This window comes from Phyllopteryx taeniolatus, chromosome 8 (assembly GCF_024500385.1).
Source record: "Phyllopteryx taeniolatus isolate TA_2022b chromosome 8, UOR_Ptae_1.2, whole genome shotgun sequence".
NCBI lineage: Eukaryota > Metazoa > Chordata > Actinopteri > Syngnathiformes > Syngnathidae > Phyllopteryx > Phyllopteryx taeniolatus.
The window spans coordinates 10,205,001-10,220,866 of NC_084509.1; the positions used below are offsets into that span (position 1 = coordinate 10,205,001).

Sequence of the window (15,866 nt, forward strand, 5' to 3'; positions counted from 1 at the left end):
ACGAAGTAGCCCAGCGCCATCGGCTGCTGCAGGATGTTCAAGGCCTCCTCGTGAGACTCCATGCGATCCGCGCTTTGACCCTGCAACACACGATCAGAAAGCATTTAATACACAACATCCATGAGTCCCACTTCCATCAAAACGCCACACAGACCTTAAAACAGATAAATTGTCCAACATGGTCCAGATAATAAAATGACAACTTGGTAGTATTGCAGAAAACTACAAAATCTACGCTGCATCGAACGCAACAGTTGGAAAACTTTAACAGACAATGTAGGAGAATGAGTCTCCTGCTTTCACTTCGAGTTTGATGGCATTTTTGTTTTTTTCGAGTGGAGACTGTGGAGTTTTTGAGGAAAGAAGCAAAACGGCTAATGTTCCAGCCAACAGACATTCACCCTTTTAGTTTGGTCTTCTTGCGTTAGAGGCAGACAGATCACGGTATTTCATCAAGGTGCAGCAGCCATTGGACTGTTATCCTCAAGCACTGTTAGGTCCACATAATCTCAAGGTAGGTAGATTGGGCTTTGACAGATGTATTGAAGTTCAGTAGTTTGTAGGTTAGTGTTGTATGGGGAAGCAGCAGATGAAGTAGCTGGTGTTCATATCGTTAGGACAGCTTGAGCTAAACGCTAACATGATGCTAGTACAGACCTTGCTTCCATCGCCGCCCTGGTGGTAGTGCGAGCCAGGCGAGTGCACAGGAGACGTGGTGGGCGAGTTGGGCAGGATGCTGATGATGTCCGGGTCCACCATGTCATTGTCGAACAGGTCAAAGATGCCCATTCCGTCAGAGCCGTCTGCACAGAGCGAGAGGTCGGCTATGTTCGAGAGCTTACGATGCTACTCTGCGCGTTGCCAACGCTCACCTGGATTGATAGGGTTGAAGTTGATGTCGATGGGTTCCGACGTGTTGGTGTTGACCTGCACCATTGCTGAGGTGGGGAACACCAGGATGTGCGTGCACGACGTGTCCTGCGGCGTGCTCAGCTGCGACGTCTGCATGTTGAGCGTGGTGCTGCGGCCGAACACGGAGCCAGTCGACACGGAATCTGCATCGCGGCCAATTCATACCAATCAAACACAGAACAAGAAGGGGGTGATTGCTTGATTCAGTTCTGTACCGAGTCTTACCTGGCATAACCACAAAGGAACCCTGGGGCTCCATGGCGACCAGGCAGGCGCTAAGGATGCTGGGAGTGTCGGCAGCAGAGATGCCGCACATCCGGCAAGTCTCCTTCAGGCGCTTGCTGAGGGACTGAAGGTTCCTCCTGCTCAGCAGAATACTCCAGTCTGGAACATCAAGCGCACCGTAACACATCAGCGTGTGCGTTTACGCTTTCAAAAGAAACACTCAGTGTTACACTTCGACATCTGTTTTTAACTTTTTCCAACACACTAAAGATGTGATAAAGACATACATATTAGATGAAGCACTTTAAATAAGAGCGTGAATGAAAAATATAAAAATCAAAAGTCTAGTTATTAAAGGCATACTGCACTTATTTCATTGCGATCTTTTTCCCCCAGCAGTGAAACGTTAAGATTTTTGTTATAATGAATTTGATAACATCGTCAATTTTCATGTTACATTTAGTAACTTTAAAAATGATTTTAAAAATAATGGGCGCCACCACAAAATCCGGGATCATGTGCAACCAACCGCGGGGGAAAGTGTGTAGCATTCCTCCAATATTTATATTTTTTGTGGTATTTAGTCATATGCCCAGTAGGAATCTTGTAGAAAAGAACGGTGTTGCTGGGTGTGGTGACAATAATAAATGATGGCGTAACCCGACTAGGAGGGTATGTCGTTCTTTTATGAAGCCTCACCAAGAAAATATTTTTCAACCTTTACTTCCCTCCACCCATTTAGTGTTCTTTGGAGTTGTACTAAACCATGTTGCACTACTACAGCGTTTTGACAGTGAGGTATTTGGCGGAATATTTGGACTATTTTCACTGTTCGTTCACGATGCTGAATATGTTGTCAAGTTGCACACACAGCTTATCGGCTTCAATTGATCGTCTGCGATTTTTTACATTTAAGATGTGGGCACTGCTGCACCTCGGCGGCGAGATGGCATGTCAGGGTAAGACACTTAATCGTTGCAGGGTAGCCTGGACCGCAATGAAAAAACGCCAGTAGTAAATCGAGAGGGAAATCACAAGTGTCGAGTTCTTTGCAGTTTGTGACCGTGCGCGACTGACCGACGGTCAAGCAGGACAACGGAGACGTACCCTCCTTGACAATTCACTATCTTGATGGGGATTTTTAAATGAAAAGTCAGTGCTTACAGCATAATGTTATTGCTTTCTATGCATTAACTGCATTTGCTTCCATTAAGTTGCAATTCGTGATTGTACTTTGTAATAGCACATTTGTTCAGTTAGCCCTTGATAAAGTAGAATTTCTTTGGGTAAATTTTTTTTAAAGATTGATTTTAAACTGAAAAGTGTTACATATTCTTTGTTAAAAAGTAGTGCAATAAAAATATTTCCCTAACATGAGAAATAATTGTGCCTAATAATCGTGATTACAAGATTGATCAAAATTATCATGAGTATTATTTTGGCCATAATCGTGCAGCCCTACTCTCCACTATAGCGCAGTTACAGCCAGAGTTGTTAAAAGTGTACTTTACACCTAAGCCCTTACATTCTGGTGTTTCACTACTCAAGATTTCACGTTTGCTTCGCAATTAGCATGTTTTCTCCTTTTGCTCGATGTGTCGCATGCTGAGCTAACGCTCGTCCACCTCTAGTGACAAACGGTACGCTGTCACGAGTTACTCGGCACAATATTAGCGAGGGTTAGTTACTTTAGAGGAGAGATTATGCACCACAGAAGAAAGTGAGGCTCGTAGCTGGTGCGAAGTTGAACCTGGAGGAAGTTAGCTTTACACGTTGCATAGCATGCCTGGCTTCCTCTCTCACAAGCAGCTGGGAAAGGAGGGAGGATGCACATTTTTTTTTTTGACCAGCTCAAAGCTGATTGGTTTGCGTGACCTATCCACGGGTAGCATGGCGTTTCTGATTGGTGAGCTTGGCAAAGTACTACAGTGATGCAGCTTTTGCGATCACACGATGGCGTTGCCTTTTTTGTTTTCGTTTATATATAAAGTTTTATATTCTTGGGCGGCCTGCCCAAGTAAAGCCTATCTAGGGGATACACTGGGAATTTTGTCGAGCCTGGAACCAATTATTCATGTTTGTATTATTTCTAATGTGAAAATTATGTTCAACATACAAACTTTTCGATTTACAAACCCCATTCAAGAACCAATGCAGTTTGTAAATCAAGGTTCCACTTTATCAAAGGAATTTTTCCGATTAGTTTTATTCATATATTTTTTTACGACCATTGTATTCACACTATGAAAACAAAAATTGAAGCACCTGTGGGTGACTGCTATGTCTGTGTGTGTATCTTTACCTCTCAGCTCGCCGTGTCCCATTCTTCCCAGGCGACCAATCACCACCCTCCAAGGCAGTGACGTCACCTGCACCAGGCCCAGACACCAATCCCACAGCTTCTGCAGACCCAGTCGCCGGGCTGAGCTCATTTTCCTGCGAGCCCTGCAACCGAAGGCAACAGATCATTTTAAGCGGATGCCAAAATGGATCAGTGAGATTTGGTGACTCTGCAGGTGTGCTGGGCTTACCTGTTGGGCACGTCAATGCTGATGATGCAGCTCTCCAGCAGCTCACCGTGCTGGTCGGTGCAGGACGCCAGCAGCCAGCGCTGGTCGTGAGATAGGCAGTAGCCCACAAACAGGATGTTGTACTTTTGCGACGCCTCCCCAAATGTCTCGCCCAGCTCTGTCTGCTTATCTTTCACCGGCGCCAAAATGAAGGGCGGCGTGTAGAGACGCAGACACTCTGGCCTCTGCACGAACAACATTTTTTGGGGGGGAGGGAAAAAGGTTAGTTTAAGAAGCTGAAGCTGCAACAAAGTCTTTCAGGTAGGGCTGGGTTATTAATTGATATAACCGCTTAATCGAGCTTTTAGGTCAGGCTGACACTTTAACCGACAAAGATGATAATGGCTGCAAATAGAGCTGCTAGTTTCCCGAAAAAGGCAGTTTTGTCAGTAATTTGGAAATGGTTCGTGTATGAAGCATCACACCATGGGGGGGAGAGACAGTTCATTGCAAAGTACAGTACATATAATGGCTGTTGCAACCAAAGGAAATGGCACCACCAAATTATTTCAACATTTGAAACGGAGACATGGCGCAGTAAATGTTGCTTTGTGCGTGACTCTGAAGAACACACGAGTCCGAAAACCTGCTGCACATTGTCAAAGACATGGTGCCGATTCATACGTTTATGGACTTTCAATGGCCAAAACAATATGAAATAGATTACAGGATATACAATATGAAACACATTACCATATCAAAATACACTTCACCGATCTTGCGCGTCGTGTGTCTGAGACGCACAAAAATGCAGGGGAAGTATGAAGCATATTTACTCTACGTCCGTTGGCGCGTGGTTTAAGACCCGTCCCTAGTACGCGTGTGCGTGGATGAATGCGCTGGTGAAGAGCTTCTAAACAGCGAATCCAAATTGCGACTCTTGTCTCGGTGCTAGCCAATCAGAGGCAAAGTAGGGCGGGTTATCGTTCCATACAATGGACATGGGAGTTTTCTCTGGACTAAAATTTTCATTGTTGTGGTAACACCCGCCACGCCACTCCCGACTCAGCAAGCTGCTGGTAGAACGACATTTGCTCCGTAGATCCACACGACATTCGCTAGTCTGCGAGCTAACCAGCTAGCAAGCTAAGGAGATAAACGGGTCACTCAACTATGGCGACATCGTTTAAAACGTCACGCTCGGAGTTGTGTGTGTGTGTTCCTCACATATCACACACACACACACACACACGGGAACGTTAACCGTTTATAAACAATAACCACAGCGGCAAACGTTAACAATATTCAAGCAGTAGTTGACTTCAGCAAACGTGATTTTTAGTGTCATTTGATTGACAGATAAAGGTCTCACATCAGTCAAGCAGCTCGAGGGCGAGCCTTATTTTACATTTTATTTATCCTTCATTTAACCAGGTAAAGCTTATTGAGAAATATAATCGATTTTTGAAAAGCCAAGAGGCAGGAAAAATTATACAGTACATAACGACAACATTCATACAATTAAAAAAAAAAAAAAAAGTCTAAAAACTAACAGTGATATTAAAATGTATGGCATCTGATTTAAAAACTGTGACAAAGCCTAAATGCTTTCGAGTACATGGTGTTTGTTTTTAATTCATTCAAATTTGGCAGGACATTTTTTTGGGCCTCTTTAGTGGGTTAATGACTATGCCTACGTGCAAATGTTTAATATTTAAGTGCAATTTTTGTGAACAGAGCCTGACTCCGATTTATTTTCAGGTACGTGCCCAAAAATTAGAATAGAGGGAAAGCCCATTTATTTCATTAATTTGTTTCAAAAAGTGAAACTTGTACATTATATTGGTTCACCAGACACAAAGTGAAATATTTGTTTCAATTTTGATGATTACGGCAGAAAGAAAAAACAAATCCAGTATTTCACAAAATTAGAATATCATGACAAAGTCCAACATTGTAGGCTCCTTGTGTCAATCTTGTCAGCTAATTAACGCACAACACCTGCAGAGGTTTTCCTCAGCCTGGCTTAGTAGGCTTCAGAATCATGGGGAAGACTTGATGGTTGTGCAGAAAAACATAATTGACACCCTCCATAAGCAGAAAATGTCTTAAAAAGAAATTGCAAATGAAGATGGATGCTCACAGAGTGTTGTATCAAAGTACATTAACAGAGTGTTAAGAGGAAGGGGAAAATGTGGCCGGAAAAGGTGCACAAGTGACAGGGATGAGCGCAGCCTTGAGAAGATTGTCAAACAACGGCGATTCAGAAATCTGGGGAAACTTCATACGGAGTGGAGTGAGGCTTGTGTCACTGCATCAAGAACCACCACATACAGACGTCTGCATGACATGGACTACAGCTGTAGAATTCCATGTGTCAAGCCACTCTTGAACCAAAAACATCAGAAGAGTCTGTGCTGGGCTAAGGAGGAAAAAGCACTGGTTTGTTGCCTAGTGGTCCCAAGTCCTCTTTTCAGATGAAAGTAAATGTTGCATTTCATTTGGAAATCAAGGAAAAAACCCTGCATAAAAGCCTGTCTTTGGTTTCAGGAGAAATAAAGGATAGCCACATGAGAGGAGAAAAATTCTCAAAATCAAAATGTGATTTGAATAATATAATTCATATGCCTTTTCTTAAAACAGTGGTGAAAACAGATTAAAAACAGATTTAGCCCCCCCACACACACAGAAAATCTGATTTTATTTTAAAGCTATATTGCCCAGCCATACTCTCACAATGTTACCTCTGGGTTCTTGAGCGCCATGTCGATGGCAAGGCCAGGCCCGAAGCCCGTCAGAGCCTTGAAGTTGGTGGAGTTCGGCAAGGGCCGCCGACACTGCGTGAAGACGGAAAAGGCGAGCGACTTGAGGTGCTGGCCGTACAGGTGACGCTCGCCACTGTGCACAGGCTGCAGGAGGTACTGGCATGGAACAATCTGAGGGCAAAACGCAAGCAGATGATGAGGATGGTAACACACTCAAAATGTTACAGTTGCATACTGAGCTGTTTAGGTGGAGGTGTGTGGGGGAATCTGGAATTTTAAAGATAAAGGTAAATAATGAGCCAGCAATAGAAGCTCACTATGAATATTAACATCTCTATAAAGGTGTAAAAAAATATTGCACCATATCTCTCATGCTACAGTAACAAATATCTACCAGCTTAGTCATTAATGAATCATTAACCTCAATATGTTTAAAGTCCAAAAAGCATTGTTATAGCATAAATAGCCAAGATTTATAAATATGTATTAGTAAGGCATTTGCGATTGGCTGGTGACCAGTTCAGGGTGTATCCAACCTCTTAGCCCAAATCAGCTGGGTTAGGCTCCAGTGCACCTGAGACTTCAGTGAGGATAAGTGGTACAGTGAATGGATGGATATTAGTAAGGCATATAGTTTTATAGACATAGGAGAGAAAAGCAATGTTTTTTATGCTCTGATTAATCTCAAATGTGTCCTTCCATGATGTCCCTGCAACACTTAAGATTTTCTGTAAAGAATGTAGAGAAAAAAAACAAAAAAAAAAACAACACCTTCTGTGGATCCATTCCATCCATCCATTTTCTTACTGCTTATCCTCACTAGGGTCACGGGCTGCTGGAGCCTATCCCAGCTATCTTTGGGCAGGAGGCGAGGTACACCCTGAACCAGTTGCCAACCAATCGCAGAGCTCATAGAAACAAACAACCATTCACACTCACATTAACACCTACGGGCAATCTAGAGTCTCCAATCAACCTATGTTGTTGGGATGTGGGGCAAAAAAAATCACACAGGTGGGGCCGGGATTTGAACCCCGGTCCCCAGAACCGTGAGACAGATGTGCTCACCAGACATCCACTGTTCCACCTTTTTTAAAATTTGTATTTTTATTTTGAGAAAACAATGTTGCATCACTTTAAAAGAGCTTCTATCATCAACAAGGTGGCTTGAGGGCCATCTGCCAAATTTGATGTCTATTTATTTCAATTGGATTAAAAAAATATTTGGTTTACTTACACATTTTGAATAACGTTTAAGTTTATACTTACTTCAGGTCCATGGCTTTATAGGGGCTTTTCCTCCAATATTGCAATTATTACATTATCATCATCATCAAATATATAGTGGTGTGATTTACTCCGATTCATGCCTTCACTATATAGAGATGTTGTATTACATCCAACCATCTTCCTCCAGGAAATACTTCTGACTGGATCATGTGCACTTGCAGCAGGAATGTCACCACTATTAGCACCAATTCCCTTTGACACATTGACGCAACCTTGTGTCAGCCTGTCACTTTGCACCTGAACTAGCCTGCTAATGAGTCCCTCGCTCATTCTTTTCTCCCTGTGGGATAGAGCTGCTACGTGCATCTACCCGAACAAATGCTCCCAGGAAATCTTACTTTAAAAGCACACTCGTTTTGTGGAATCGGGACGCGTACCTGCACGGAGACTGCATTTCTGATGCGAGCAGGAAGGAACTGCAGCATCTCTATGTAGCAACGCAGGAGGCCCAGCGTGTATGCGCTGGAGTGGACCTCGCGGTCAGCGTCTGTGTAGCTGAACGGGTCCACGATGTACACCACGATAGCGGGCGGGTAGGAGATGGCGTGGGACTCCCCGTCCGTTGGCTTTCCCACTTTATCTCTGTCCATTGTGCTGTGGATATGAAAACAATGCACTCTTAACATTTAATACAGAAGTAATCGCAAGTTATTGTGGCCACAAAAAAAAAAATTAAGTACATTTTAAGCAAGTGTCATTACTTGGGTTAAGCAACTCACCTCTCTGGCGCCTCACTCGAGCTTTGAGCAGCGGGACCATTTTCCGCAACCGGGCCCTGCGGGTTCAACTGAGGCCCGTTATGCGACGCGCTGCCCTGCAACCCGCTGGCTCCAAACTGGGGGTAGGTGCCGAGCTTGGATGACGGCAACCCACCCAAGACCTGGAGGGGAAGCGGAGGGGCGCTGTTGATCTGGGCGGTGCCGGTGGCACTTGTGTGTCCTGAGGCAGCGCTGGAAGAGGTGGAGTTATGCGAGGATTCCGTGGCAGGGTTGCGCTGAGAGAGGAGTGAGCTGTCCAAAGACTGCTCTGATAGGTAAGGAGCTGAGAGAGGAGACATGATTGAACCAGGATGTCCTCAACACTGATTTTATGATTAAAACAAGGGCAGGCCTTTCTAAAAACAGAGGAAACAACCCACAAAAGCTCATAATACATAATGGGGTCCTCGGTTTGACAATGGTCCTGACAGACATTTCAAAGTTACGAACAGGGCACAATGAACTAATTTGGCGCAGCGGCGAAGAATACGTTGTCACGCGAGCACAAGATTGCACGTTCAATTACCACTGTACTGACCGCTTTCATTTGTTTCATATTCATAGCCCAGAAGTGTTTTTCATATAATTTACTGTAGTTAGTGTTCCACTGCTATAGCACACATTTTAAGCGATCGTTAATGGGTTTTTACAGTATACAGTCTACTGTAGTCTGACTTTAGACTTGTGCGTCTTCAATGCAGTACCACGTTGTGCCGCAACATGCCCGGAAGCACTGGGGTATATTGGAAGAGATACGGCGTAGTTAAGAGCAAAAAGAGAGAAGGTCCCCAACTAGGCTCCAGTAAGTCATTTCCACAGACCAGAGAGAATATATGCCTGTGAATACTACTGTCGGCTCTGTTTGTATGTGTTGCTGCTCAGTAGGGCTATACATGAATCTGTGGTGACTCGAACTGGGTTTCGAGTGTGGGTGGAAAAGTGATCAGCTAATCAGAATTCTTGGACTCAAATCAGAACGAATCTTAAACTACTTACTTTATTCTGAACAAGAGCTGCAACTTCTGCCACAGCACATTTACTTCAGAAAATCACAATTTTAGTGTTACAACAGACGGCATTTTGACTTCCTGTGCACAGTTTCTGCGCATGTGCGCATCTGGCCATGGTGGCCGCAGTGGGGAATGCGATGAAGCCTATAGCCCTCCATCGAGACTATGATCTTCGAGGAATTAGGCATCCAATAGCTGAGCCCGAGGAGGTGCATGAAGATTCATGGCAGTGCCACAACTAAAGCAATAAAGGAGCCTTTGCTGTAGGTGGACGGCGACCGTGGCCGAATAAATGGGAGAAAGTTGATCCAATATAGCATGGCAGATGTAGAGAGCTAGCCAGCTACCTAGCGAGTTAGAAAGGAGGCAGCTGTTCCAAGCCAGCGAGGATTTACGGCGCCGAGACTGGCGCAAAACCAACTCGGGTTTTACCTTTGGCCACCGTACTGCAAGGTATCCTGGTTAAAGGAGGCCATTTTAATCTAAAAACAAAAACCTTTCCGGAGGGAAAAGTGGCAGCCAAAACACGCCAGCGTGCGCTCTTTCCGATTCAATACATAGTGTTCAAACAATCAAATTGGATTTTTCATTTGTTTGACTATAACATCTCTTTATTTCGGAATACTACAAGGAGTAACGGTTCGATTCTGATTCGGAAGTCGTTCTTTACGGTCAACACGAATAATTAATCATGATAAGAGGGCGAGTATGAGCCCTACTGCTCAGTGTGTGTTAAAGTAGCGGTTGTTTGAAGAGTACTAATTACCGTAACATCCACACTAATTACACTAAGTAAATCTACGGCGTTTCTCATTATGTGAGCATTGACCTAGCAGACTAATAATTATATGGTATGCTTAAACATTTTGTTGTGATACAGTGCCCTCCAAAGGTATTGGAACGACAAGGTCAATTTCTTTTTTTGTGTTGTGTACTGAAGACATTTGGGTTTCAGATCAAAAGATGAATATGAGACAAGTTCAGAATTTCAGCTAGATGTGTTAAACAGGGCACCCTTTGTTTGAAGCCACCCACTTATCAAGTGAACAAAAGTATTGGAAAAGACATTATTAATTGACTACCATTTAATATTTGGTGGGATAACCCTTACTTGAAATAACTGCATCAAGCCTGCGACCCATCGACTTCAGACTGTTGCATTCTATATTTGAAAATGCTTTTCCAGGCCTTTACTGCACCCTCTTGCAGTTCTTGTTTGTTTCTGGTGGCTTCTCCCTTCAGTCTCCTCTTCAGGAGGTTAAATGCATGCTCTATTGGGTTACGGTCCAGTGATTGACTTGGCCAGTCGAGGACCTTCCACTTTTCCCCCCGATGAAGTCCTTTGTTTTGTTGGCAGTGTGTTTTGGGTCATTGTCTTGTTCCAGGATGAAGCTTCTCCCCATTAGTTTGGATGTATTTTTCGGCAAATTGCCTGACAAAACGGATTTGTGGACTTCAGAATTCCTTCTGCAGCTACCATCATGAGTTACATTATCAAGACTAGTGAGCCTGCTCCAGAAGCAGCCATGCAAGCCCAAGCCATGACATTACCTCTGCCATGCTTCACAGATGAGCTTGTGTTTTGCATCATAAGAAGATCCTTTCTTTCTCCATACTTTGGCCTTTCCATGACTTTGGCAGAGGTTAATCTTGGTCTCATCAGTCCATAAAACTTTGTTCCAAAACTTTTGTGGCTAATCTCTGTACTTCTTTGCAAAATCCAATCTGGCCTTCCGATTCGTCTTGCATCTTGTTGTATGGCCTGTATATTTCTTCTCTCAAAGTCTTCTTTGAACAGTGGATTATGATACCTTCATCCCTCCCCTGTGGAGGTTGACAGTGATGTCATCACTGACTTGTCTTTTGGTGTTTCTTCACAGCTCTCACAATGTTTCTGTCATCAACTGCTGTTGATACCCTTGGCCGACCTGCTCGATGTCTGTTGCTCAGTACACCGGTACTTTTTCCTTTTCGGGACATTCCAAATTGTTGTATTGGCTTTGCCCAATGTTTATGCAATAGCTCTGATGGATTTTCCCTCTTCTCTCAGCTTCAAAATGGTTTGCTTTTCTCCCATAGACCGCTCTCTGGTCTTCATGTTTGCTTAACAGCAAATGCAGTTGTCACAGGAGGAATCCAAAGCCAAAAACAAGCACTATCTAATGTTTAAGCAATCAATCTAAACGGCAACCCCTGAGCAACTAGAAACCCCCATCACTCACATGTTCCAATACTTTTGCTCACTTGAAAGGTGGGTGGGTTCAAACAAAAGGTGCTCTGTCCTGAGTTGTTTAACACATCCAGATGTAAATACTGTAAAATAATAGCTGGAATTCTGAACTTTTGTCTCATAATTATCTTTTGATCTGAAACCCAAATGTCTTCAGTATACAACAAAAACAAAGGAATTGACTTTCCCGTTCAAATACTTTTGGAGAGACTGTATACGATAAATTCTCTTTTGTTTAATCTGTCAGTTTTACAGTAAACCTCATCTTGAAGTGACAAAAACAGCTTGAAGCAAGTACGCTTTTGCTTCTTATTTATTATTTATTTAGGGGAACTGTGTGAGAACAGTTGCTTAGTAATACATGTGCTTTAATACATTTAAACACGTTTCAAGCGTGCAGAAAAGGGTAAAACTATTTTTTTTAAAAACCTGTTCTTTATATGGTCTCACTACATTGCAAATTTGTACCTATTGCAGGTGACTACTGTGTTACCATAGGTTAGTAAGACTACGATGCGCAAAAACAGAACTGCCTGTAATAAGCACCCCCCTAGTCCAACATTAGAATAGGAGTTAAGTACCTAGATCGTAGCGGCACACTTGAGCAAAGAGTTTAAGTTTATTGAAGGCCTCGCTGTTGGCATCTCTGGCGGCCATCTTGAGGAACCAGTCGCTGAGGGGCTGCTCTGCCATGTTCCTGCCTTCTGTGCTGCCCACCTTCAGGATGCCCTCAGGGTGATTTTTGCAGATGGGCCTGTGCTGCCCGAGCTGGCACGCCTGTCGAGAGGAAATCAAATCGGGTCTTCAGATATATATATATTTTTTTGCAGACGTGAGCACAAGAAGACTGGGACGAAGCACACACCTCGTAAATGGCACTCAATTCTTTGAAAAAGGTCTTGGCCCGGCATAGGAGCGTTTCACTTTCTGGGCAGATGACAACAAAGCCGACATCCCTCTGGGAGCCGAAGGGATCCAGGAGCAGCTTTTCCCAATAGGGCAAGCCAAAGGGGGACAGTACCACAAAGTCGTACTCGTAGCCCACGAGAAATGTGGGGATGGGCAGCGGCTCAGGAGACTCATCTGTACCTGTGTGCAGAGTAAGGGGAAAAGGTTAGGCTCCTGAAGTAAAGTAGATTAAACGTGAAAGTGTATTCTCCACAGTTGTACCATAAGACCCCCTGCCGGCCATCTTGTGGAACTGCTGCCAGGTGAGGGGTCCCTGCACCCCCCATGAGCGCACGCTCCTCTTCTTCTGAATGGCATCCTGCAAGACAGGTTGGAGGGACAACAGCACCCGCAGGACATCCTGAGAGAACAGCTTGTTCATGTCCGCTGCTTCAGGATGGAAGAACAAAAACAAAGTCTCACTTCATTAACTTAAAAAGGAATAAAGTCAAGAAAAGATGGAGAAAGGAAGGAAATGGATGTGCTTACATTTGCATTTTGGCCACTGGTGAAGACAAGTGCTTTTCACTAGTGTTTCGTCAACTTTGCCTCCTGACATGTTGTCCATGAACTGCCTGCCGTGCTCCAGCGCCATGTAGCAGTCATTGTAACAGTCTCTCTCCTCCACCCTCACAAAGGAGCTGGGGGCAGAGCTCAGTTTGGGGTACTCCACACCTGCCATCGGTGCAAATGGGTTGGTGCACTGGTCCTGGAGCAGCAGAATGAGCTCATCTGGTGGTTTCTCCTTCAGACTGCAGGATTTGTGTTTCACAGATGCCCGCAACTCTTCGAAGCAACGCTCCGTGTCGCGACTGGCATCCGAGCCACGCCCGACCACGTCCAGCTCGTCCTCCAGGAAGAGCCCGGCGGACTGACCGAAGCGGCGGTTGGCAACGGCGCTGAAGCCGCACGTGCAGGGGTACTGGGCTTCCCCGTTATCCTTCAGGTACACGCCCACATCGGCCCCTCGGATATTCATGTTGCACACGCACACACAGCAGCTGTCGAAGTTGCAGTCCTTGAAGAGGTTCATGACCGACTCGGATAGGATAAGTGTGACATAGAGGCTGTGGGCCTCCGGGATGGAGGGGACGGTGGCCGGCTCCACAGAACTGAGTGGTCGGCAGGTGGAGGAAGTGGAGGCGGGAGAGTAGAGGTCCGAGTTGTCGTACTTGAGCGAGCCCTGGACGCTGGAAGGTCCACGGGGAGTTCGAGGGGTGCGTGGAGTGCGAGGCGTGGGCACAGAGAAGCGGGGCGTGGCTGGGGAGGGGAGGATGCCCGCGCCGCTGTTGCTGGGTGGGGCACTGCTGGACATGACGGGTGTGTGGGTCTGAGGGGTGTGGGTCTGAATGTCCTCAGCCTCCACACTTGGGATGTTACTTTCATGAAATAAAGGGAGAATGGTGTTATGCAGTTGGATGAGAAAGTGGAATTGAAAGTAGTATACATACAATAAAAATACAAATAAAACCTTTTGTCCTGAGATGTTTTTCACCGGACTGACTTTTTGGAAAATTGTTCCCATAGGAATTACAAATAAGACCCCCCATAATCTTTTTGTAGTCTATAACATAGCAAATTCTTGCTCAAATGATCTCAAATTTGAATGAAACAAATTTTAATGAAACGTGTAAAAAGGTTTAAAAGGAAAGGAGAAATGATTTGTATTTTTTCACAATTTAAACAGTTATCATGCATCTTACCATTTCTGTTTTTGTCAAAATTCTACCCTAAAGGATTTAAAAAAAAAAAAAAAAAAAAAAAAAGGGGGGGGGGGGGGGAAGGGGTGGTCAAATCTCATGCAAATGGAACACTACCATTGGCATGGCGACCAGAGACGAAGCTAGTGGGCTGCAATGAGGCATCAGCTATTATGACAACGTAGATGTAAATGCATAGATTCAAGTGTGCATGTAAAACAGTCATGAAAATTTGTAAAAACGGTTATAAAATCTATAGTATCTCTTTGTTATTGGAATTTGTCATTTTTAAACATTTGGCTTTTTTATTTTATTTGCCTTAGAAACAACATTATTCAGATATTCACATTTCATGTGATGCAACATTTTTAGGGACATCCTGTATTCTGTATCCACATTTTCATATTTATAAGTTATGACTGTACAAAGTAAACCACTGTTAATTAACAGAATAGATTCACACATACAGTGATAGTGAAGCGATCCCAAATCTTTGTGTTTATAATTCTCTTTTTGTAACACTGATTGCTTAAGTTTTGTGTGTTAAGAGGTATATTTTTTTTCCAAAAATGTTACTAAACTGTATCGTATTGTATTGTACTGGATTAGATGAACTGCAGTTTTCCCAAACGAAGAGATTAGCGAGCGTGCTGCATTTCTTACCCGTCTTTTGTCACCACCGGTGGAATCAGCTCCATTTTGCCGACACTCCAGCTGCGCATGTACACATATTTGTGCTCTGGCAGCTTGATCGGCAACAGACACTGACTGGGAAGCGTCTTCAGCGGGGCGTACATAGAGCAGCCGATGAACGGGTGACTCGTTTCTGGCTTGTACACGAAAGAGAAGTCCTACAAACAAGGATACAGACCAGAATTTCAAAGACTGTGTTGTTGTCTGTGTGTTCTGAGCTTGGGCGGGGGTGTCACGTACCTTTACTTCAGAGGGCTTGGGGCTACAGAAACCCTCCTCCACCTCCATCTTGAACTGGTTGTTCAGTTGGCTGCCGTCCAGCAGGGTGAGGCCCGCCCCCGCTTCCAGGCTGTCTTTGCTGCCAGAGTTCATGGGGGAGTAACCCTGCTGCTCCAGAGAGGGCGGGGTGGGAAACATCTTGTGCAGATCTGCCGTGCCTGCCGAAGTAAAGGAGGCTGTTACTTCCCTTGTCAAAACATTCACAACTGAAAACGATCCAATAATGATAATCTTACTTATACATGACAACGGGTCCAAAGAGGTGGGTTTTGCATCTTTGGAGACAAACTTCTCATCTACACCTGCGCCAGCTCTTTTGGCTCCAGGCTTTGTCATACACAATCAAGTCAATAAATAGTGCAACATTTACTCATTCCTAGAAATACCATGAGAATCTTCATCCGCAGACTTACCGCTAGCTCATCTTCATCCGAATTGAAAATTTTATCCAAGTCGCTGTAGGACACAGCCAAGTCGTTCTCATGGATGAGGCTGGTGGAGGCGGCCGGCTTAGTGCCCGATGGACCTTGACCTTCTGCACCACGT

The 15,866-nt window shown here is 44.4% G+C and overlaps 1 protein-coding gene across 2 annotated transcripts in view; it reads right to left on the reverse strand.

Moving 5' to 3' along the window:
* The window catches only part of LOC133482182 (mediator of RNA polymerase II transcription subunit 13-like), a 35,906-nt gene that overhangs the window by 5,132 nt on the left and 14,908 nt on the right, over positions 1-15,866 (reverse strand). The window contains exons 12-28 of one of the 2 annotated variants that reach the window (XM_061781993.1): positions 15,734-15,855; positions 15,557-15,647; positions 15,282-15,478; positions 15,012-15,199; positions 13,138-14,027; positions 12,871-13,035; positions 12,566-12,789; positions 12,282-12,477; positions 8,422-8,743; positions 8,080-8,296; positions 6,392-6,583; positions 3,669-3,892; positions 3,440-3,582; positions 1,138-1,296; positions 873-1,055; positions 658-803; positions 1-80 (exon numbers count right to left, since the gene is read on the reverse strand). The exon at positions 1-80 is cut by the window's left edge and continues 85 nt beyond it. In XM_061781993.1, coding sequence (XP_061637977.1) covers positions 1-80; positions 658-803; positions 873-1,055; positions 1,138-1,296; positions 3,440-3,582; positions 3,669-3,892; positions 6,392-6,583; positions 8,080-8,296; positions 8,422-8,743; positions 12,282-12,477; positions 12,566-12,789; positions 12,871-13,035; positions 13,138-14,027; positions 15,012-15,199; positions 15,282-15,478; positions 15,557-15,647; positions 15,734-15,855 — 3,739 coding nt within the window. Of the gene's footprint in view, positions 81-657; positions 804-872; positions 1,056-1,137; positions 1,297-3,439; positions 3,583-3,668; positions 3,893-6,391; positions 6,584-8,079; positions 8,297-8,421; positions 8,744-12,281; positions 12,478-12,565; positions 12,790-12,870; positions 13,039-13,137; positions 14,028-15,011; positions 15,200-15,281; positions 15,479-15,556; positions 15,648-15,733; positions 15,856-15,866 lie in introns of both variants that reach the window. The other variant, XM_061781992.1, reaches the window with a different exon arrangement.